Below are 24,906 nucleotides of genomic sequence, written 5' to 3' on the forward strand. Positions count from 1 at the left end.
TCGGTGCGGTGCACAAACAATACCATTCGATTCTGCGGTTATTGTTTGTTGATGTAGACATTAATCTTACATTGTAAAATAAGGATGCCAATTATATGAACGTGGCTTTCTTACAGTATTGTCAAATGTGTAAAAGAGCACATCATATCCTCAAGTATGCTGTAAGGCACTGGAAAAAATAAAGTAAACAGAATAATATATATTTTTTGACACAGAACAAAAAAAGACTTGCTGAATGAACATCTTTCAGTTTGATGGGATCAATATAAAATATATCAATGAAAAAGTACAAGTCTTATCCTTCAGTCCAATCAGTCATGCACAATAAATAAATAGTGCCTTAAATAATGAAACATTTCTTCAAAAGTGGCAAAAATGTGTCCAAGCAATGATAAGTAAATACAACTATGTGTCACATGGGTGCAATGAAAATGCTGTGTTAGCTGGGAAAAGTAAACAATCCCATACTCCATATGTCATAACAATAGTAAGCGTGCAACATTTCAGACTGAGCATAGTTAGAGCATTCAACGCTCCAGGTAGGTAACAAAGGTGCAATATTTTAAACAAGTTATAAAGCAAATACCATACTTACCATACTCGCCTCTGTCGGTCGGTCTGGCTGGTCAAGATATGTCGTGTTCCCTTTGGACTTCAGAGCTGCTCTGCATTAGTCTACGAATTGCGTGGCTTTTGTCGAGGTTTGCGACCTTCTTTTAAAATCCGAAGACGTTCCAAACTTTAGTTGTTTTTTTTTTGGTGTGTTGAAAATCGTTTCACATTGTTTAAAAGACACTCGCGATACACAGTGCATGTCTCCACTATCAATTTATCTAAAGATTTATGGCTGATTCTTATCAATACAGGAGGCTGCTACTGGCGCAGCTGAATCTCTCACTTGTCAAACCGGATATCTGGCGGCATCGTTCACAACCCTACTGTGTACTAAATATCCCATGTTAAGACGTGGACACCTGCGGCTTATACTGTAGATCAGTGGAGCCTATAGCATATGTACAAATGTTTTTTTTCTTCTTTAAATTTTGTGGGTGCAGTTTATATTCATGTGCGCTCAAATTATGAAATTATGGTAACCAAAAATCAAGCCAAACTAATAACGTTCATGATAATAATAATGATCATGGCTACGGCACAGACTGCAGGACATTTGTCATTTCAAAATGCACCATGTATCATCACTTTTAGTAGTTTCAGAACCTTAGTATTTATTTCTTACCACTTCTTGATTGAGTCTTTTACAAGAACGACATCAATTATCATTAGCTCACATCTGCTAACAATTATATCGGAATTTAGGAGCGAACAACCGCACTAATTCCTTCCTTTCTTTGATTAATTGTTCTCATTACCGAAAAAAACATTGGAATTGTTGTTGCTTTTTGACAGACGTCTGTTTATTTGATTACTCCTAAATAGGAAAGGTTGTTTGATGTGAGCAATAACAATACATTGCATTGCAATGCTGTACACACATAGTACATTGGCATTATAAAGATAAGCAGATGCAATGCATCCACATTTCTATACTTGCATTGCATTACATAATTTAAATGCGTATCATAACTGTAACCACATGTTCAGTAGCCGAGAATATGGTAAAATGTATCGCAGTAATCTCCAAGAGCCAATAAATCATGTACGGATTTACGGTAATTACAGATTTTCTAAATATAAGATCAATGTCAGTATTTTCCCTTTGGGTCACAAAAAGCATAAGAGTCTTTGGAGGCTCGCTGGAATTTACAACTTTGCCTTGAAGTCATGTGTCAAATACAAAAGCCTCTTAATGCTGTTAATTTAATTTAATTGATTTTAGCCGCTAGTGGTCGAGTGATTGCGCTCCTGGGAAGATGTTCTTTGTGCGGGATTTTACCATGGCTTTGGGCAAGAATGCTCAATGATGTTGTATAAACTTTTTCTTTTAGATAAGTGTGGAAAGTCCGGTCATAAATCCTCGCACGAATGTCGTCTTCTTTCACTCTGTTTTGTTTGGGATTTTGCATCTCTAGTGGAACTTTTTTTTTCACGTTTCTGGAGGGTTTTTCTCACAATAATGTATTTTTTTATTACATCCTTAAAAAAATATTATATACCTATTTAAATCCCTAGAAAATGCTCTGTTTGGTTAGGTTGTTTTTATGTAGTAGAATTTAGTACAAAAACCTATTGACTATAATAAACATAATATATTATCTGGTTTTGGGTTACAAGAAAAACCTTTTTTGGTAAAAATTGCAAAATACAGGAAACATTGGAACATTAAAAAAAAAGTTAAATGCTGACTTTAATATTAATACTTTAAATAATAACTAGTTGTACACAGGTGTTTTGTTATACTGTAAATGTTTGTAACATTTTTGTTACTACTAACTGGAGTCAGTTGGCAATAAAATACAATAAAGTAAAAATAATAAATAGTTTATATAGTAGTATAGTATAATAGTTTATAGTTTATTTTAAAAAATTATATAAAAAATTCAAATAAAAAATTAAGTAAAAAAACAACTTTTTATATAAGTATATATAAGTACAATACGTTTTTGAAATGAGAACTTATTCCAAAATTTTATTTACAGATTTGTAACAGAAACATCAAATTGACATTTGATACCAAAGGTTTCCCACTTTGTCTCTTGTTTTCTACACAGTTCAAAAATTGATGACATGTTCAATCCACGCTCCTCTTCTGTGGATTCCAGCTGAAACACGCACATTGAAGTTTGTGATGATATTACCACACATTCTGTGGGGATACCTGAAGGAGAGAGTGTAGTGCAACAACCCACAGACCATGAGGACCTGAAGACCAACATCTGTCAGGAAATTCAGAGAAACCCTCTTGAGATGCGTGGCAATGTCATCACAAACTTCAATGTGCGTGTTGCAGCTGTAATCCAAGGAAGAGGAGCGTGGATTGAACATGTCATCAATTATTGAACTGTGTAGAAAACAAGAGACAATGTGGGAAACATTTGGTATCAAATGTTAATTTGATGTTTCTGTGACAAATCAGTAAATACAATTTTTGAATAAGTTCTCGTTTCAAAAACTTGTGTATGATTAAAAAGTGGTAACATTTTATAGGCCCACCCTGTATACAGTGTATGATACTATCTGTACTTTTGCTGAATTTTCAGCTAAATCCTCGTGATGACAAATTTGTTTTCTGACCATTTACTTAATATCATAGTTACATGTAATTTATAACTCTGACTCGCTTTTCTTCCAACCTTTCTTTCCTCCAGCCCCCATATCATTTTCCTGTCTCAGAGCGTGCTGCATGTCGGGAGCTCGTCTTCGGGAATAAACAACCGGTCTTTGTGTGGGTCCAGGCTGTGCCACGAGATTGCCCACTCTTGGTTTGGCCTGGTTATCGGTGCCAGAGACTGGACAGAGGAATGGATCAGCGAGGGTTTCGCGACCTACCTGGAGGATATTATCTGGGCCCAAGCACAGCAAGTACGGGACACTGAAATTGCTGTGCTGTTATTGGAGTTTACTGCTGCTATTTCATATAACTTAATTATCCAGCACTTCTAGAAGAACACAAGATAGTGGAGTTAAATTGCAGCACTGGATGAAACAAATCCAAAGATACTGCTAAGGGTGACAAAACTGCACACAGAAGTTTCCCATTATTGTTGTCGTGCAAACACGCCTCCTTCACCCCTTAGACTTGCAGTCACATGATCAAAACATCAGCAGCTGAAGACAATAAGCCAGTGTATTCCCACGTGGGTTCAACTGGATACCAGAGGGGTCAAGGCGGGGTAAATGTGTGCATGTGTGGTCTGACAAGTAATGTCGAGATAAGTTGTTTTCTGAGACACACAGAAACAATGAGAGCAAATATCTGCATGTTATAAGATACTGTTTGACTTCTGATTTGTTTGGATTATGAAACAATTGATCCCATAGGGCAGTGCTTCTCAAAAAGTGGGGCGGGCCACCCTGGGAGAGTGCGGCGAACTGCCAGGGGTTGCGTGAGAGGCAGGGAGTACTTTCAATGTTAGTGCAGACCTGCCAACATGTACACATTTATCGCAGTCAACATGCAGTTTGAGTCTTGAATACGCTCGTATTCAAGATTCAAGATTCAAGAGTTTTATTGTCATGTGCATAGTAAAACAGGCAGTTATACTATGCAATGAAATTCTTATTCTGTTCATTCTCCCAAGAAAAGAAAGAAAACACAAGAGAAAGAATAAGAACATAAGAAACATAAATACCAATAAATTAAGCAACAACAACAGAAGAGACATTAATACAGATAAATAATACAAATAAATGAATAAATAAATAAGTAAATAAATAAAGTGCTATGAGTGTGTGCGTGTGTTGCGTGCGGCGTGTGTGAGTGCTTCGTTGAGAAGCCTGATGGCCTGTGGGTAAAAGCTGTTTGCCAGCTTTCTGGTCCTGGACTTCAAACTCCTGTAGCGTCTGCCTGACGGTAGGAGTGTGAATAATGAGTGTTGTGGATGTGTGCTCTCCTTGATGAGGTTGTGTGTTCTTTGCAGGACTCTAGTTTTATAAATGTCTTGCAGTGAGGGGAGGGCTGCCCCAACAATGTTCTGTGAGGTCTTGATCACCCGCTGGAGTGCCTTCCTATCACGTGTTGTACAGTTACCGTACCAAACAGTGATGGAGGCGGTAAGGACACTTTCGATGGTGCATCTGTCGAAGCAACTAAGGATTTTGGTGGACATGCCAAATTTCCTCAGTCTTCTCAGGAAGTACAGTCTCCTTTGGGACTTCTTCATAATTTGTTGGGTGTTGTGAGACCAGGTGAGGTCCTCACTGATGTGTATGCCAAGGAACTTGAAGGTTTTCACCCTCTCCACCTCAGTCAATAAACAGGGGTCTATGCGGCTCCTTTTCCCTTGTTCTTGGGTCAATGATCATCTCTTTAGTCTTTAGTATGCTTCACAGCTCTCAATTCTGTTGCATTTTCCTGGTTTCAGTTACAAGTTCAGTCTGTACAGTACAGGTAAATAAATAGGGGGGGCGTGAAAACATTTCTGTCCCCTGTGGGGGCATGACAGAAAATAATTGAGAACCACATAGGGAATAAGGGCGGTAGGAATAATCAGCTCCAAGGTCAAATTATTGCCATCATAAAACCTATATCAACCGCACAGGAACACTCCTGCCTTACAAGTGTAAAAAGAAGTCAGTGACTAAGACGTGACAGTTTTGCTTCACATACTGTATGCTCCAAGTGAATCTTACCTTATAACATTTATTAAGTGTAAAGAGAAGTGTGCTTACTTCACATACTAAAAAAAAGGCCTCAATAAATCCAAAACACACCTTAATCCTCACTGAATGTCTGTTGTTTTATATGGATTTATAGGTGTATTTTTCCAGAAAAGTAGGGTCAAATTATGTACAACTTTAGCGATATTGGACCTGAAAGGTTCCACTTTATTGTGACAAAACAGCTGGTTGTCTTCTGGCTATGTCCCATTTATGTGTCCACATCTCTCCATCCAGCTGCCTGTGCAGGAAACAGCGGAACAGTCCAACTTGAAGGCGCTCCTACGCTGGAGAAGACTCTCTGACGAGTTGCAGAATTCAGGACAGGAGCTTCAGATCCTCAGGTGTGTCTCTCTCTGGTCCAACCGTCTGCATTGAGAAAACCCTACAGTTTCCCTTTTGTAAGCAAGTTACATACCCCCAAATTCCCATTGCTTATTGTTGTTGAGCAGGGCTGGAGAACAGTCTGAGGGGCCATAAATATCTCAAATGTTTTGTACTCCTGTTTCCATGTCATACTGAGTAGAATAATTTTGGCCAAAGGAGTTACGTGGATGTACTGTAGTTCTACTTTCCACGCAGTTGACGTCATGACGTTCTTAGACAGCAAACTCGTTGAGACTGAATCAACAATGCCTCTGCTGGCCACAGCCAAGTAGTGCACTCCTTTTTGCCTCACTTGCATTCCACCGTTAATTTCCACTGAAAGTCCCTGCCACACAACCGCTTCACATTCTTGTCTTCTCCATTCATGTGCTCGCACACACACGTACACACGTGTGAGCGTAAAAGCATTCCATGGCTGCAGGTGTGGCAGGCAGGTGTGGCAACAGTACATTATGCAGGTGAGGTGTAACTGTCGGGTCTTTTTAGAGAAGCTCAGCACAGGCAACACACTGTCAGTTAGTGTGACATTGTGACACCCACGCCCTATTTGTTTTATCCAAGGGTGGAATCACTGTCCCATCAGTGGGATTGTAAGAGGGAAAATTACAGCCAAGCGTTAACCAGTCAAACATGGCAGCATTGTAACCTCCTCTTGCAGCATGTTATGCTTTTGACATTTGTAATTACTATAAGCGATACAGTGTGCACCAACATGGCAGCTTCTTATTGATTTTATTGCACTTCAAATTTGTCACTTATCAAATAATCTGCTGTCGTAACATAATGAAAAATACTTGACTGGTTTAATCAGTCAATTTTACTCCCTGTTCAACAGTGTTTCACTAATACAACTTTAACTAGATGGCAAGGAAATCATACAATACTCTATGAAACTACTACACTTGCTTTTTGAGTTGAGAGGTTGAGAATTGTTGAAGGGTTAAATGTAGAGCATGTGGGCTGTCTGGTAGTCTTCATGAGGGTCCTCCCCTATGTGGCAGACACTCAGGGTGATTAGCAGGATCAGGATTAGGTTTCTCTGCACCTGACAGGCTTGAATCAACAGCACCAAAGCAACATGAGAGATGTACTCGTGCATACTTGCCATTCTTTTGTATTGCAATGTTTTCTTATGTTAGACTTTGACTAATGTAGTTGCTATGGGTGTCACAAAATCTCTCGAGATTAAAACGTGACAAGATTTCTTGTTAAGAAAAAAATGTCTCATGGGCACTCGGCCTGGGACCAAAATAAGTAAATAAATGAATCACATGAAAATGAAGAAAATAATTTTGCCGGCCTTCATATATATATATATATATATATATATATATATATATATATATATATATATATATATATATATACTGCCATGTGCATTCCTCATCTCCCGCCTCCAAAAAGGCAGAAAGAAAGTTCACTCTGTGCATTGGTTTCAGCACATTGGCACGTTTGTTCCATTGAACAACGGCATGAACAGATTGAGCCCTGCATTATATTGTCATTCATTTTTTCATTGTACTTTTCTTAAAAGTAATGTTAAAATCTCGTCTTGTCTCTCACAGACCCAGCATCGTGTATCATTCCGTCTCGTGTCTTGTGGCACCCCTTGTAGGTGCTGACATGGCTGCTGGGAAAGTTAATTTTCATATAGCATAGCAAAACCACGTTATGGATTTAACCGTGTGCCGTATGTGGAAGCGCATAGTTTAGACCAGGGGTCACCAACCTGGTGCCCGCAAGCCTGCTTTTCATTCAGGTTTTCATTTAATAATGAAAGAACAGTAGAAAGAAATGCATTCTGAAATACAAAATGTGAGTTGTGGACACCAGCATTTTGTTAATGTTCTGGTAAAACAAGCATATTCGCTTTGTTTGGGTTTAAAATAAGCTCTGAAAATAAATGTTACAAAAATGAGTACCTCTTGACCATTTTCATTTTGTAAAAGTAGCTCTCACAAGGAAAAACGTTGGTGACCCCTGCTTTAGACCATAACTTTTCATACCCTCGCCTAATTTTAAAGATCCCCTGTTGTGCAGAATGTGTTAATGACTTTCTAACAGTAATATGTGTCCTTAGAGCTTGTTTATGACCGCAAAATGTGAGAAAAATTTGTCTATCCCTTACTTCATTCCTCCACTTTCGAGAGAAGAGGTACGTTTGTAAACATCAATCCCTAAACCTTAAGAGTCGCACTGGACGTCTAGTTAACAGTCCTGGCTTTTAGCTTGACGGCTAGGGCTCTTGACTGTCATTCTGCGGACCATAGTTTGATCCCAGGGCGGAACGAGAGGCTGGCTGTAGCAGGCGGGTTACACTCAGTCACTTTTGAACTTGTGGGTTTTCGTGATGTCATGAAGAAAAAACACGCTCCTAGCTCGTCGTGAGCATGAATATTACTTGGGTAAAGTACTTTAACTTTAATCTAATGTCATACAGTATATTAGTATACAGTATAATAAATATGAACCATTTTCAAAATGGAACATTTTGTCATATACATAGAATATATTGTGTAATCAATATAAAAATAAACTTCTTCTTTCCACTTTTTTCAGCTAAAGTGCTAAAGCTAAAGAATAATAGTGGGCGTTACCATTATGTAGGTGTCCTGTAGCTGCACTTCTATACATTATTTGCATTGTGTGAGTAACTTCACCTACTCATAGCCTGAACCATGGCTCCAAGACAAGGGTTATAGGAAGGGTCTGGAGTTGTCTGCAACCCATTGATTTTGCCTCTAGTGCCTTCTTGCCATTCACTGTGTCAGCATCACAACTGCTCTGGTAACAGGACGCCAACAAACAGTGGCTAGACAGAACGCCATGAGGGGGAAAGAATGGGAAGCACAGACAGATCCACCAGCAGTTTGTTTTTTTTTTTACGCTCACAAAAAGGCTAAATGTCAGGTTGTGCTGTCCAAGTTCAGTGGGTCACAATCGACAACCGCTCATCCAGCCACGGACCCAGTGGCCAGCGTTTATCAGTCCCTTTCAGATGAGTTATATTTAGGGTGGCCAGAGCCAGACACCATTCTCCCTGCTGATTTACTGGGCTGCTGGGAGCGCTGCTCTACCTTATCCGGTTTCCACAGTCAACCCAGTGTAATTTGTCAGGATATGGCTTGCGGTGCTATAAACCTCCCGTGTGTGTGTGTTGGTGTGTGTCCCTTTGACATTAAGTTCTGTCAGTAATAGCTCCTGATCTCCTCCCGCGCTTTCACTCGCTCTCTCAATCTCAGACACACCCAGGTGTACGCCTGGCTACACATACACACACACACACACACAAATCAACAAACACCCACCCTCTTGCACATACGGCCTACGAGGCAGATAAGAGAGCCATTTATTCTAAAATACATGGAGCTATTGTGTGATTCTCCAAGGCAGCGAGTAGCGATTCCTCTTAAAGTGCCTCTAAATCATTTCAGACAAAGAGAGACAGGGATTTACACATCCATGCATCCCAGATCGGGACAGTGGGAAGGGCAGAGATCCTTTGTGTAACATGCCAGTGATGGATAAACATTTTTCCTCGCCACGCTACACCGCTGGTGTGTCTGACATGGTAGCAAGACGTAGTTTTTGTTGTAAAAACACAGGTGCTGTCAGTGTTTGTGTCACATTCCTTAGCGGTGCAGCCTGACACACGTTTTACTTTGAAATTCCACTCACACATACTGTATGATTTCCCATGGATAGTCCACGTCCCGCTGCCCGCAAAAGGTGTGTTTCATCTTATCAGCAGCAGCAGACGTGTGTCAGCACTAAGTAGGGCCCTATGAAATCTCTTTTATTTATTTCCCACAATACGTGGTATTTCTTTCCACATTCCATTTTTTCCATTTTAATTTTTCAGAATTTACTAGCACGGAGTGTGTACTTTTATGACAGTAAATAAATTGTCTCTTAATTAAATGCAAACAATCCTTACATTTATTAGTGCAGTGCATCATTAGCCAAATTTGCCCAGTATTTCAGAAAGCGATTTTTTTTCTAATGGGATGTCATCCTCTGCACACATCTACAAACCGCAATGCCCGTGCTTGTGGTTAAGGAAGACATAGTTACCTGTGCAATTCCCATTGAGGTATTATCCATCCATCCATTCATCCATCCATCCATCCATCTTCTATGCCGCTTATCCTCACTAGGGTTGCGAGATTGAGTTATTAACGTAAGATGTTTTTTATGACACCCTTATTTTGTTTACACAATTAGACAGGATGTGGTGAACTTTGCTCTTATTTTGAAGGCCGGAAGTGTGTTGTGTGTGTTGAGAATGTTGACGGTTAAGATGATCCGGGTACCAAAATAAATGTGCCTCTTGTCCTTATTTTACTCAGAACTCGCATGACGTCAGCGGGCATCGTCCAACCGTCGGTTACATTAACAAGCGGGAAAACACAACACAGTGTAAACACACTTATGCAACTTGAGCCGCACACACACAGCCCCACTAGCATGCTCCGCTAAGCTAAGCTAACCCAGCTGGTTTCCATTCACGCTCTGTAAGAGATGAGATTTTAGGCCATCTTTTGCCGGTGTTTCAGGTCACCGTTTCGACATGTTCAGTTTGGGAGGGGGCGGGTTGGAGGCAGTCTGCCGGGAAAACACTTGCCCACACAAACATTCCTTCTCCTCACAATGGCAGAATTGAATTCACAATTTCACCATTTCCACGAGATTCCGCATTTAACAGTAGATTCCATTTTTAGTGGCCAATTCTGCGATTCTGTCGGCGATTGCGTTAACGCAGAAATCATCGGCCCTAACCAAGGCTATGCAAGTGGACAGAGAGCAAGATAGAACTCCGATGGTAATGGCTTGTTTATTCAGAACATGCTTAACAAAGTTACATTGAGGAACACTACTTTTACACTTGATATGTCTGAAAAGGAGTAGAAAGAAGTAGAACTTGTTTAATCCTTTCCTCAGTTACTGCTAGTTTGTTCACTTCCTGTGTTTCACATGTACCAGGTTACTATTTTGTTATAAGGGAAAAAGTTGACATGATGACTCCATTTTAGTCCACTCCGCCATCATGACTGAGATATTCCTAGATGTTTTGTTTTTTTAACCCAAATCAGGTCACTCAGTGTCATTTATATGGCAGACGCAAACGCACACAAGGAGTAGACCGCCCTCGGATGCATGATGAAAGTCCCTTGCAAGAGTGTCCAGTCAAATTTAGAAATTCCAGGAAGCTGATGACTTCCTCTCTCCCTCAGTCCATCGAGCAAACCAAACATTCCTATCTATCTGCCGTCCTCGATTTCTCACACTCTTCCTCCTTCGCTCGCCCATAGCCTTAATTGACTTCATGTGACTTCACCTTCCTGTGCAGCATTCTGGGACAGCGATATGACCAAAAGTGATCTGATACAAGGTTGAGCCTGGGAGAACTCACTTTCTTATTGTATGTTGAATATTTGAATAGTATCAATGAGGTGTGTTGTGTAATGGCTATGTCTTGAATCAACAGAGGCGTAGCTCCCCAACTATTAGTTTGACGAATGTGCTGCAGAAGAAATTAAAAATGAAAGAATAACAAATCAATTGGACAATTTGTTTTTAAATAATGATGATCACGTCAAATCTGACCAGTTATGTTGTGTATCTGTACTGAACTGTAGGTACCAGAAGCATAATATATTCCACTTTGGCAGTAACCAGTAGACGCCCAAGGCCCAATTAGTTTTCTGCATAAACGAGCTGCAGAAGAAACCTTAATTGAAGGGATATAGAATCAGTTTGTAATTTTTTTTATATTGGTAAGTTTTTGAAGGATCGTACCGATGAGGTCATGTTGTGTGATTGTTATGCCTTGCAGAAAAAGATGCATGATATACTGTATTTCACTTCTGACAACCAGTAGAGATGGAAGTCCTGATTAGTATACTGCCATAACGGCCTACAGAATACAGTGGAACCTTTCATCATTAATTTGTTCCAAAGGTCCGACAATCAATCTTTCCCATAAGAAATAATGTAACTACTATTAATCTGCCCAGACACACAAAAATATCAACACAAAACACATTTCATAGAGAATAACTATACTTTTACATGCAGAAAAGAAAGGGAAACAGATATAAATGATGAATTAAATGGATAAATGAACATTTAACATTGCTTTTTATCTTCCCTGAATACTGTTGTTGATGAACACGGTGACGAGTGGAGGAAGTAGACGGCGGAGCCACGCGGAGTCTGTTTCACTCTAGTCCGTTAAAAACTTACATTTAAAGAGTGGACAGTTAGAGTTACAGTTAGAGTAGTATACTTGCTCACTTGAACTTCATTGTAAGCTTCAGCAGCAGGTCGAATCATTTCACACACCGGCCCTGTTTACTTTCTGTATGTGTCCCTCTTTAACCGTTCCCCCAAGCCTACCTTTACATTACAGTCCTGTAACAGACACAACCTTCTTACTTTGCTATGAATTCTGCCTTGAATTTAATCACTTACATTCCCTGTCAACATTCTGGCACTTGGAACTTGCAGCCATATTTAATTCCTTTAACATTCAGAAATACGCAGTGTGCCTGAACACCTCACCAGCCATCTGTGCACTGTGCTTATTAGAGGAAGGAAGGAGACAGATATGAGTTGTTCATCGTTCTGTGTGTGTTCTAGGAACAAATAAACCACCACCACATTATTTCATCATATCAATGGGTTAGTTAATTCATCTGTAATTGTAAATTCATATTTCAAGGATCTTCCTCCAGATTCCCATCATTCAGTTAGGTCAGGCTTTCTGTGTGGATCTGGGCACGGGTTTTCGGCCTCCCCCGTCTGTGTGCGTGTTTATTTGACATCCCTGTCATGAGGCGGAAAAGTGCTCGCTGGTGATGAGGGGGCGTATTGATTGGTGGGCCAGGCGCCTGCCGCATCGATTTGGCAGCAGGGCGATCCTTCAAGGCCTTCCTATTGGCACACTGAGTTAATCTGCTCAGCCGGATCAATACAGGCTAACTGCAACTATCATTGCACAGCGTCCCACGTCACTCACCTGTTAGGCTGGGATTTATCGGGTTTGGAGGTGTTCTTTATGTTTTTATTTATATATTTAAACGGTAGGTCCAGGGCTGATTTGTATCTGTATGACAGGGAAGCCCACAACCGGCCTTTCCTGTGCGTGCACACAGAGGCTTTCTTGTTATATGTTCCCCTGGTGAGTCACGGGGCAGTAAAATGCAAGCAGTGCAATGCTATGAGGTCATATAAACACTGTATTGGCGTGCTATTATGAATCTGCAGCCTGCCTCGGGCAGAGCATGGCAGCACGGTGTTAACCACCGAGAAGACAAGCTGAGTCGCTGAATTTAGTGCTGCTGACATTGTATTTTTATTTTTAAACAGTGCAACTCTGGAGTATGCCGTAGCCCATATCTTGCCTGTTGTAGTTGTGTTGTACTTCTTTGTGAATCTCTATTGTGTATTGAATTGTTTGTCTGTTCTTATTTGTCCTTCGGTAGACCTAACATGGAGAAAACAGGCCAGGTCAGCGAGTCTGGCTCTTCCACAGTTAAACATGCACTCAACCCTGACAAGTCCTTCTTGCAAGTCCACTACCTCAAGGTGAGACACTTGAATGCTGAAGTAAAAACTAGCTGGACTAAAGGGTATGCAAAATAATTCAACAATATGTATGAAGCTGCACAACATCACTCCTTGTCATGATACTAGAGAGTTTGTCCTCTTGGCATATACAAGTCTGAATTACAGATGGGGTGCAAGAACTGTTGGCTAGTATAGTGGATCCGTGGGTACAGAGGTTACTGGGTTCAAACCCTGATTCCTCTCCCATGAGTCCTCCCCTTTGCAAGATGGGCGAAAAAAAGTAATCTCACAAGAGTTTAGCAGGATTTTATGCAAAAAGTAATGCCTTTCACACAGGCACCATCCTATCTTTATTACAGCTACCTCCAAAAAAAGATGAATAAATGAGAAAAAGACACTTTTTACAGGTAGCAGAATACTGCATACCATCTCCATGACATGTCTGCTATGTTTGTGTCTGTTTTCCTTGCAGTGTGTCATTTCATGGGTTTGTGACGCTTGCAACCTGTCTAATTTCCTTCTAAATTTCCTCTGAGAACATATTAACAAGCCCGTGCGGTCCGTACAATGACATTAAAGACGTGTTGTTATTTCCCTGTCCTATTCTTTACAGGGCTACTTCCTCCTCAGGTTCTTGGCCAGTCAAGTAGGAGAGCAACCATTCATCAAGTTCTTCAGATTATTTGTGAAGAAATACCACGGCCAACTCATTTTGTCTCAGGTGAGGCTCTACATACAGTCACATAAAAAAATTAGGACATACCATGTGACTGTATGTGTTTGTGTAAGCTAACTCCTGAAGGGCAAAAGTGTGTCAAAACATGCACCCTTCTGTGTCATGTGTGTGATATTATTTTTCTGACAAATACACCACATGGTGATGCTGTTATTAAACCCTGTTAGTCGGACTAACTTGAAATTTCTCAAACAGCGCAACACTCTCAACAAAACACCACTGTAACTTTAGGGTGTTTAGCCGAGTCACCACCAGATTTGGTACTCACCTTTAGAGGACTGACAACTTTAGCAGGATTTCTTAATCCTTGGTCTGGCCCGTCACCTAGTAACTAATTAACCATTTTTCTAGTGATTATGAAACTATCTGTATTAGATGCATGCTAGCACGTCTTGCAAAGCATTTAGACCAAAAACCATAGGGGGTGCCACAAAAGCGATGCTGTCATTTTTGTCACATGACTGCAGGTTTAAGGAGCCAATTTGCACTTGATCAACCTAATAGGGGACTCTCCACGGTAGCTCGCTTGTTAATCAAATCCGAGCTCAGTTTGAACCGTTTAATGTGACCCGTCCTCTCCGGCGCCATGTTATTTCCATAAATTAATTGGAGGCTGACGCTCTCTCAGCTTGGCTGCCACTGTGTTACATGCATGCAAGTGCTGATGGCCGTACATCATGAGCTTTGCCAAATGTGTTTATTCTACTTGTGTCTTGGAGCTGAGCAACCACACCTGCATGTCTGTGTGTGTGTGTGTGTGTGTGTGTGTGTGTGTGAATGTGATATGTTCCACCTGGCTGATGTTGGCTTCCCGCTAAACACTGGATGCAATATAAACACTGTTCGACATGATGCGCTTTTAACTAAGATCTTGGACACCTTTAATTCTCTCCCCTCTTCCACACTTCCCCAAATGCCTCCATTTCAATCCATCATGTTTTCGCCAGGATTTCCTGCAAATGCTGCTGAGTACCTTCCCTGACCTTGCAAGGTATGTACTCTACATCAAGTATTTGTGTAGGTTCATTAATAATTGATTGTGGTGATTTTCTAAACTACATAATGCATTGCCGTAACCTTAACAATATACATATAAGTTAATAATAAAGAACACAAGAGTTTATTACAACAAGTACGAATTTGCCAGGAAACGGTGCCTGCTTGATCATTACTAAAGTAGCTTGCAGCATTTTTAAGCAGCCCAATAAAAACCAACCAGTGACATATTTTAGGTCCTGATCTTATGTACCTTGCCTTTTAAATAATGTCAAGTAAAGTAAGGTCAAATAAAATAAAATGTATATAATAATATAATACGTTCGTAGTGTGGTTGACTCCATTTACTTTAATACTTATACTACTGTACCACATATACAGGTAGTATATTATATTATACATCACACTACTACTACTACTAAAGAGAGGTGTTTCTAACATGATTAAAGGCCCAAAATGTGAGAAACCCCACTTAATAATATGCCATTAGTACAAACTACAACCACAGTAATGAACATATTGGTAAATTAGTACTTCTGTGATATGGATCATCCAAACTAAGCAGTATTATCGAAAATCATGGACAACCAGCATCATCCAATGCATAGCATCATCTCCCAACAGAAGAGCAGTTTCAGTGGCAGATTACTATCACTGTCGTGCTCCACCGAAAGACTGAGCAGATCATTCCTCCCCGACGCCATGCAGCTTTTCAACACAACAGAGGGGGAGCGATGAAATCACACACAGGGCTGGTCTTATTACCTTATTATTTATTATTAGCATTATTATGTATTATTATTTATTATGTATTTGACATGAAATTTGACATGGTCTGTTCCATATTTATTAAATTTATTCTTATCCTATTTTCTTATTTTTCTTATCTCTCATGTCATGCCTTGGTTGTTTTATTTTGTGATTAAGATCATTGTGACATTTTTGCAGTGCTGCTGGAAATGTGAATTTCTCTTGGAAATTAATGAAGTATCTGTCTACAGTAAAGGCAGAATTTCTGATCCTGCTCTTGTGTTAAGCGTGCCTACCGTGTGTCCTTTTAAGAGTGATACATTCAGTTTTTCCAACTTTTCCCACTTATAAGTTATGATTTTTAGTCGAACTTGATGTCAGGAGAGTCTGGGGTGGATTTAGCCTTGATTCTCATTGATTAAGCATGATGAAGGCTGGTTGTGTGGGAGCTGAGCCCCCCCAACATCAATCTTTGTAAGCAGAAGTCTCATCCACTCTAGTATTAACTGAAGTGTAAAAGGACAAGCGCTCCTCCCGCTCTCCTCCTCTCTAATTTTCTGCCTCCTTTTGGGCGCTGGCTTAATCACTCAATTCTCTATTTCTCATGATTGCCTCATTAACCTCTTCCCGTCTAGCTCTCTCTCTGTCTTTCTACATGTCTGCCCCGCTTTCTTGCGTCCGTCTGCTACCGCTTGTTCTTCTCTCTTTGCCAGCCGTCAGCACACGTCTGGCCATACTCTCGCCCCTGTTTTGTTTTCTCCCCCATGTGGAGTGCTCTGGCTGACGAGCAGAGATTGATTGAATTAAACAGAGGAAGTTGAGGATGGTCAATATTTGGGTCTGATGCCTCTTCCAGTAAACAGCCCGTGAGAACAGCGAGCTTGGGGGATGTGAGTGTGCACTTGCTGCCGCCACTTGATGTTATAGACGTTCCTTGCGGTGCACGCCACTAAACCAGTCAAACATAAAAAAAAAGAAGAGCGGCACATAAATATGAAGGGGGGGGTGTCACAATATAATAAATCATAGATTATTTTTTAGTGATGCAATCTTTCTGTTCAATCGGTGTTGATTAATGCAATCACTGCTTATTCATAGCATGAAAACTATTTGAGACATACAGTGCCTTCCATACGTTTTGGAAAAGTGGGGTCAATTTCTTTATTTTTGCTGTAGACTGAAAACAGATTTGACATCAAAAGATGAATGCGAGACCAGAGAGCAACAGTTCAGCTTTCATTTCCAGGTACAGCAATGCCTCGGTTATCGCTGTTAATTGGTTTCAGACGCGGCCGTGAAAACTGAATTTTTGTGAAGTAGGATTCCTTCTTAATTAATGGAATATTTTGGTAGTTATGGCATTGAAAACATGTTTACCATCTTCTAAATATCTTTTTAAACATTATTACAGCCATCTAGACATGAAATACGAGTTTACCTTGTAGGGGAGCAGAATCGATGTAGGATAGGAAGTGACATCGGAGGTTCAGAGTTGAGTTTTTTGGGTTTTTTTTTTTGTTCTGTCCAGCCATTTGGGCAGATAATAGTGTTGATCTAGGTGCCCTTAGATGCTAAAGAGATTTTCTCTGCCAGGGAAAAGTGTAACATACTCCACCATCGATTTTATTTGACTTTATTTGATGTTTATTGTTATGCAAATCTGGAGTGGCTGGACTGGAGCAGGAGGGGATAGAGAAGAAGAGAAAAGAAGACAGAGGGGAGACTGCGGGGACAAGAGGGAGGACAATACAGAGAGACAACAACACCAGCAACAACAACAATCACAACAACAACAACAAAGCATCAGAAACAAACAACAAGACTACATCAGCAGATGTCTATAACGGTCATAAAAACCATAATGGAAATAACTAAATAACAGCCACAGTGACAATACTGTATCGAAAGACTTATACTTATTAGTGGTAACAGTGGTAATGAAACTATTACCTATAATAGTGAACAGATTGACAAAAACTGTTAGTAATCTTATTTCTGTACGTTCTAAAGATATTAAAACTGTTAAAAAGAGGCAGCTAATTAATGCACATAATGGGACACACCTATTCCGCCTACAAAGCTCGCTATAAAAACACCTCCAAAAACCTTCAGCAAGGTTTTATGGTTTTATATCCTTGCTGTGACCAGGATAACATGTAATACTTATAGTATTTTGCCAGATTTTGGTCATTTTAAGCATTACTGGAATTTCCTTCTTGGGCGCATTGATTTCACGTAGCTAAATAACAGTGAATGCTACACCTAGTGGTAATTTTTCCAAACTGAAAAATAAAAACACAGCTGCAGTGGCAGCAGCTCCAGTATGTAGCCTTACCTTTCGGTAGTGCCCTGAGGCGTTGTTAGCGAGGTGTGTGTTGAAGTATTTCTTCGGCATAACAATGTTAATCACAATAATAATAACAATGTCGCTGTAGGTTGGTTAATATGCAGGCCACATTATGTAAATGGAGCACTGTTGCCACTTTTTGGAGTTTTTTTCAGAAGACTTTATAGGTGGAATAGGTGTGTCCCATTACGTGCATTCTTAGCTTCCTCATTTTAGCTGTTTAATCTTTAGAATGCACAGAAAAGAGAAAGATGTGTGTTCATGTTTCACATAAGGATTGTGGATGATGGGCAAAAGTTACTTTAAAAAAAGGGCAGTTTTCCTTTAATGGCTTATGCTGTATTTGTACTTTAGCTCATTTAGCTATTTTCATGTTTGAAAATGCTTAATTTAGACAAAAAATATGCTTATTTTTGGACTAATAATGGGGCATAGTCAACGCAATGTAGCGAGGGACGACTGTATTTACATCTGGATTGGATGCACACCTTGGAAGATACTGCCTTTTATTTGAACCCACCCATTTATCATGTGAGCAAAAGTATTGGAACATGTGACCGACAGGTGTGTTTTGTTGCCCTGGTGTGCCCGATTACATTACTAATTCAGTTAATAATGACACTGAATGTCTACGCTCACTTTCAGATTGGGTAGGATAGGTTTTGCCTGTGAAAGCTGCATTTAGAGGTGAAAACAACAAGAAAACCAGAGATCTGTGAATCTCAGAAAAGATGGAAAACCATCAGAACCACAGAACATTGGTCATAGCCAATGCAACTATTTGGAATGTCCTGAAGAAGGAACCACTAGTATAGAACGGTGGGTTGCAGAGCCGTTTTCAGTGGGTCGCAGGTCTTTGCCAAGGAAAAAAAAAATCTGCTGGTGAAGAGCCCACCATCAAGAGAGGGACAGTGTCTCACCTCTGCAACGCACATTATGTTGCATACAGTGCCTTTAAATATAACGTACTGTATATGACAAGTTTGTGTTTAAAAATGTGCTCAAATGGTGAAATTTTGTCAAATAGTAGCAGAGGGCTTTATTCACTCAATTGCAGAGATCACTAGGTGTTTATTTGATGTGAGGCGTTCATTTGAGGTGTGTACAAATGCTTGTGTAAGGTTGGAGCTAGAAATGCTGCATTACTTCTGTGTTACAGTGGGAATAGAATGCCTCACTAGTTCTTTCTATTTCTGTGTCCTTTTATTCGTGATTCCTATTAGTAATGCAATCAGTGCAGTTGGAGGCGGAACGAATTGTTCCCTATTTAAGTTTCCGCACCGTCTCATATGATGAACGCACCTGCCTGAACAGCGTAGCCGAAGCAGATGGTAAGGCGAGGTCAGGCCTATTGGCGTTTGAACTTGCTGGACGCCAAAGTCTATGTGTAGTTTCTTTTTCACATGTTGTATTATTAACATTTATTTTCTAAAGTGTCTAAGTCTGCCTTGTCTAAAGAATCAAGACGCATTTTTTAAATCGACAACAGAGTGGAAGGACGACTCCAGAATGGGAGGAAAACAACAGCTCAATTTCATAAGAAAAAATACAGTGGTTACAGTGGAGAGAGAGTTTGAAGACATCTCTGTCGACTTTTTATGTTGTGTTTTTGGTTTTGTTGCTAAATCCACAGTTAGCGAGTTATGTACTGTACTGCTCGTATGTCACGCTACTTACGGAGCTCATGCAGATATTGGTACCCTGCCTACACACTAACCACCGCTAACCAAATCGGGATGTGGAGTACTGAAGTGAGCTGTAGCCAGAGCTGCCAACATTTGGTTTTCACAATCAAGCTACTGAGTGGCAACATTTATTTCCATTTGAGGTGAAGCATTTGTTTGTTTAAGTGGACGAGAATTATTGAGGCGTGGTACGTATTAGAGATGAGGCAACTATTTGAGGATATACAGTAACTTGAAACACTCACAATCTCTGAAAGCCTGCCGGTAACCCACTATTCTCCATCTCCATGAGCTTTCACATTTTGAGGATGGAAAACCCACAAGCAGGATTGCATCTGTCCTCCCTCCCCCGCTAGCATGAGTCTATGAAAAAACTTCAAAGAAGACTTAGCTGCTAGTTAAGCTAAGCCCATAGCCTGCAATTACGAGACACCACGGCCGCTGCTGGCGTCAGAGATGACGGAAACGTCCAGGTTCTCCGCCAGGCTATTGCACAGAGATGTCTCCTCCAACTGCGTTAAACATTAGGGCCAATTTTTGTTGCAAAGATGATGTTTAAACCAGAATAAAATGCATATTTAGCAAACACTTGGAATTTCTAAGTGCCCAGCAGTGAGAAACAACCTCACACCCGGTGCTGTTCAAGGTGGACCTACTAATTTGCGCCTGTGAGATTTTTCTTTCCACTCAGGAATTAGTAGAATCCTGCGGGGTTTGTCTGAGAAATGGTCCCTCCCTGTAGCATAAAATCACTGTGTATGAGCTCCTTTTTTCCCATTGCAGAAATAAGCAAATAGCAGTCAATTTTGCCTCAAAACTCAAAAGCTGAATTTCACCTTCCAGTATGACGATGCCAAGCATACATCCAAATCAATCTACAAATAATGGCTTCAAGCAGAAGATCATTTCAAGTTTTGGAGTGATTCTTGACCTAAAGTCAATTAAAAATCAGTGGGGTGTCCTGTAGGGGAGCTGATGCCCTTGAAGTCTGACAATTTGGAGCACTTTTGAATGAGAGAGTATGGTGTATTTTTGTTATCATTGTTTTACATTGTTGTAAAAGGCATGCGTTTGCATTTGTACTGTATTTGAATCTCAACTCAAGGCAAAAAGTGTGTGACTGAGAGAGCATAAAGAGTAAATTATAAAATAAAATAGCTTCTTTTATGGCTTCACCAACACACATTAATGTGCTGTATATGACTCAGCCAAGCCAAGTGTGGAATTCCCCTCAAGCCTGGGCTGGGAATAATGATGTGGAAATATGTTGTATTTACTATTATCCTTTGTGTGCACAATGCAAACTGTCTTGGAATGTTTGCATGCACGTTTGTGTTTTTATTAGGCATTAGGGTCACAGCGTGTGTTGTATGACTTCATCCCTTCCTTTGGCTGCACGTGCCTCCTGTTGACCCACCGTGCATACATTCAAATTGAACTCATTGTCTCGGCATGCCTCAGTGTGCGGGTGTGCCCAATGTTTTGTTTAAAGTGTTGGTGTAAACCCCAAATCTGCCGTTAACCTAAAAATATCTTATTTTCATTGGGTGTCTCATAACAGTCATTGCCATGATAATGGGGAAAATACTAACACTCGTGCCATTGTGTTCCAGAAAGGGCCTAACGCTCCGTGCTGTTTATGCCGACTGGCTCGATCAACCGGGAATTCCCAAGGTGAGGTTGTCCTGTTTTCTTTTCCGACTTTTTTATCTTTCATTGCTTTCATTAGTATTAAGTCAATCCAACTTTTTAAATGGATCACTATGACTGGCTCTGCACCGCACATGTATCGTTTCACTGTGTAGAATGGCATAAATCACTTGGGTTATGTTCTTGCTCCTTCCAATTATGCTCGACGCGGCAAGTCACATGCTTCCTATTAGGCATTTATTGCGATGCATGGTCAAAGCCAGGCTGGAGTGTAGGCAAACAATCCCAGCCTTTGTGTACTCAACAGGTAGCAAGTTATGGAATATTTGGACTCTCTGGCTATATCAGGTACACCTGCAGAACTGTTTTGCAAATCCAAATGTGTCAAAATTTGGCACACATTGCAACAATATATAATGAGGGTGGTGAAAAAAGTGACAAAAACAATTCCAATGCTCAAAAATCACTTAAAATCAGAGGAAAAATCTCACAGAAAAGTCAAAAAGTAGACAAAACAAGCTGAAAAAGACCCATAACGAGACAACATTGACCAATAGTACACCAGAATTGGGCAAAAATAGGAAAACAAGGACAAGAAATACTATTTTCGATTCCAGCTATTCTAGTATAGCTATGTGAGCTGCAGCACTAACAGTACAGTTACATTTTAACAGCAGCATCACGCTAAGATAGCCTACTCGCTGAAGACAAACCAACTTGACTGATACTGTAGTTGCAAACCAGCCAACATGTATGCATTTTTCAGACACGGCAAACATGACCCTTAAATACTCTTTGCTGCTCTCAGGTACGCATTTTTTGTTTTTGTTGCATTTCGTTGGTTTCAGTTGTCCTGTTCAACCAGCCGGCATCGCCTATGAATCCTAACGAATCCTTCAATCTCTGCATGTACTGTAGTGCGACGGGCGCCTCCTGGCTTTATTTTAAGATGCACAGCAAAGCATTTTCTTTTTTTGTCGTAGTTTACAAATATGCTATCTCTTTCTGCCATTTTTATGAAGTTGTAACATTTTGCCTCACACATTGTCTGGTCTACAACCACCCCTTTTTGTACGTCCAACCAAAGAAGTCTAAAAAGATAATAATGTTCATTTTTGATTGATGGGCCAGGTAAGAAAAGCTATTGATTTAACAATATGTTTATTATTGTGGTTGTAGATTGCTGAGTTGTATTATTTGATACAGCTCCTATGTATGTAACATCTCATTAGATCATATCTACTGAAGTGTCCAGTGAGTTATGTTGTTATCATTTAGGCTAATCCCATCTTTCAGTTTGATGTCTTCGGTTTTGCAGCGTTATTTTTCTGATAGTCGCTTTGTGTTAAGTGTAGCCGTGACATCATTGAGCGTGCGTTGAATATCGCACGTATCAATCTTGCGTGTCAGTGAAGCTGTACGGGAGCGGGATCCATTCATCAACAACATATGAACGACAGTTGAAATATGTCACATGCTTCCATTAGACAGGCATCTAAATCAAACTCCCTCTGGCCTAAATCACAACACATTTGGGGTTTTGTGCGTGTGTGGTGATTTATGTAAATAGTAGAGCTACAATGGCTTGAACGACTCTCGTAATGAAACGCATCTCTTTTATGAGCGAGAGCACTTTCAATGTGATTGTTAATCAACAGGCGTCATTTCTTCATTTCGTCGCCACAGATAGTCTTCCATGGGAACTGATCTTAATCACTGCTGTTGTGCGTGTGTGCACTTTGTACCGTTTGGGAGCCTTCATTTTCTAGATGACGTGATGATGTAACTGGAGCCTTCGGAGAGGAGCAGGGGGAAGTAGAGCGAGAGAGAGACTTCTGTTTTCTCGTACCTGATTGGCCCGCAGCCGAGCGCTCTCGCAGAGGCCTTGTTCTTGTTGTTTGATGTGCCAGTCACCGCCTAATAAGATCAGCCCTATCGATCCAAACCTTTTACAAATGCATGCGCTTGTGTATTGTTGTACGTGGGACACAAACATGCTTTCAAAACAAAAGACAGAAGACAGAAAGATGGCGGGCTCCTGTTCCTTGTCTTCCGTCCATTGCTAGCGGAGCTTCTCCAGTGAGGCTGCGGTCGCAGAAAGGCAGGAAATATTCAACAATGACATTTACTAATCCTGCTGTTAAGAGAGCGGCAATAGAAAGTCAAGTTCCGGCTTGTTTTGGACATCTCCACAGATGACTAAGCAGTCTCTTTGGGAGGATGCATGTAGGCTGGGATACTTTACTGTTTAAATAAAGATACGGTTCACATGATTCACAAGGGGTGCTTGATGGTAGGCTTTCCAAACTCATTTCTATTCCTAGCTTATTAATAAAGGTATGTTTTTTGTAACTAAAGAGGGGTTCTAATGTGTTTAGATTTTATTAACGCAATCTTATCTGTCCTTTTTATAGGGTGACCATATTTTGGTTACCGAAAGCCAGGATACTCAACCCGGCGATGAGATACTGAAATGATAAGCTGTGTTTACACTTGCACGCATTTTGCCTCCGCATTGTCCTGTGGCAATACCTGTCAGTTATTTATTTATTTATGGCACATCTGAAAAGCGTGATGACTAGTTTGCACACTGTTGTGTTCTGTTCCGCTTAAATTGCACACGCAATTCGTGAGTGCAAATGGTGCGCACTGCCACGAAATGACCACGCTCCCGCACTACTTATTTACACCTTGTCAAGTACTGTTTACGTCTAGTGCACAACAACAGTACTCGCGACGCGCATTGTTCTTGCACGGGTATGCATTAGCACCACCACTTCCCTCATCCGTGAAGCAGTTGTGGCATTATTCGGTCCCACTGTGTCCCGCTATGTCTCACGTGACGCCACGCAACAGCAGGCATCACCCCTATCTTTATTAATTTCTCTATTTGCAAGGGACCAACAAGATATTGAACTTCAGAGAAGAAGCTCATGACAAAAAGAAAGTTAAGTCTATATTTTCTCGCAGCTGCAGATAGAGAATGTGCAACAAGCAGGAAGGAGGCAATAAACAAAACCAAAAAAAGAGGCAGCTCACAGTGTGGGAGAGGGAATTGCTGACTAGAAGACACCTCTTTAGGTCATTTTGGTCACTTACTAACAGAAAATCACAAGGAAGGTTGGTGAAAAAGTTAATCCATTCATGTGAATGAGACACGCTGAGGCACGCTTTGATGTGCACCGCCCGAATTGTTTGCACATAGGTTGCGGTGAGTTTATGGTGCATTCACCACTACTTCACGGAAATTATGCGTGCCACAAATTTTGAACATTTAAAATTTTTCTGTGCACACTGGCAGGCAACCTTGCCAGTTCACACGTACTTCACACTTGTTTACTACCACTTTACTCATTGCCATGGAAAGTTTCGTAACACTGTGGGGACACAGTGTGTGCACGTGTAAACGCCTTTATACTTGCAGTTTACTCAAAGATGCCTTATAATATCAATAAGTTTTAAGTATGCATCCTGTGTGGATAAAAATAGTTAATTACAAAATATTA

The 24,906-nt window shown here is 40.5% G+C and overlaps 1 protein-coding gene across 3 annotated transcripts in view; it reads left to right on the forward strand.

Moving 5' to 3' along the window:
* aopep (aminopeptidase O (putative)) overlaps positions 1–24,906 on the forward strand; it is an 89,872-nt gene that overhangs the window by 29,670 nt on the left and 35,296 nt on the right. For 2 of the 3 annotated variants that reach the window (XM_054772833.1, XM_054772834.1), the window contains exons 6-11: positions 3,267–3,480; positions 5,515–5,621; positions 13,152–13,254; positions 13,850–13,957; positions 14,920–14,963; positions 21,364–21,424. In XM_054772833.1, coding sequence (XP_054628808.1) covers positions 3,267–3,480; positions 5,515–5,621; positions 13,152–13,254; positions 13,850–13,957; positions 14,920–14,963; positions 21,364–21,424 — 637 coding nt within the window. Of the gene's footprint in view, positions 1–3,266; positions 3,481–5,514; positions 5,622–13,151; positions 13,255–13,849; positions 13,958–14,919; positions 14,964–21,363; positions 21,425–24,906 lie in introns of those variants that run through there. The other variant, XR_008569984.1, reaches the window with a different exon arrangement.

Source organism: Dunckerocampus dactyliophorus, chromosome 4 (assembly GCF_027744805.1).
Source record: "Dunckerocampus dactyliophorus isolate RoL2022-P2 chromosome 4, RoL_Ddac_1.1, whole genome shotgun sequence".
NCBI lineage: Eukaryota > Metazoa > Chordata > Actinopteri > Syngnathiformes > Syngnathidae > Dunckerocampus > Dunckerocampus dactyliophorus.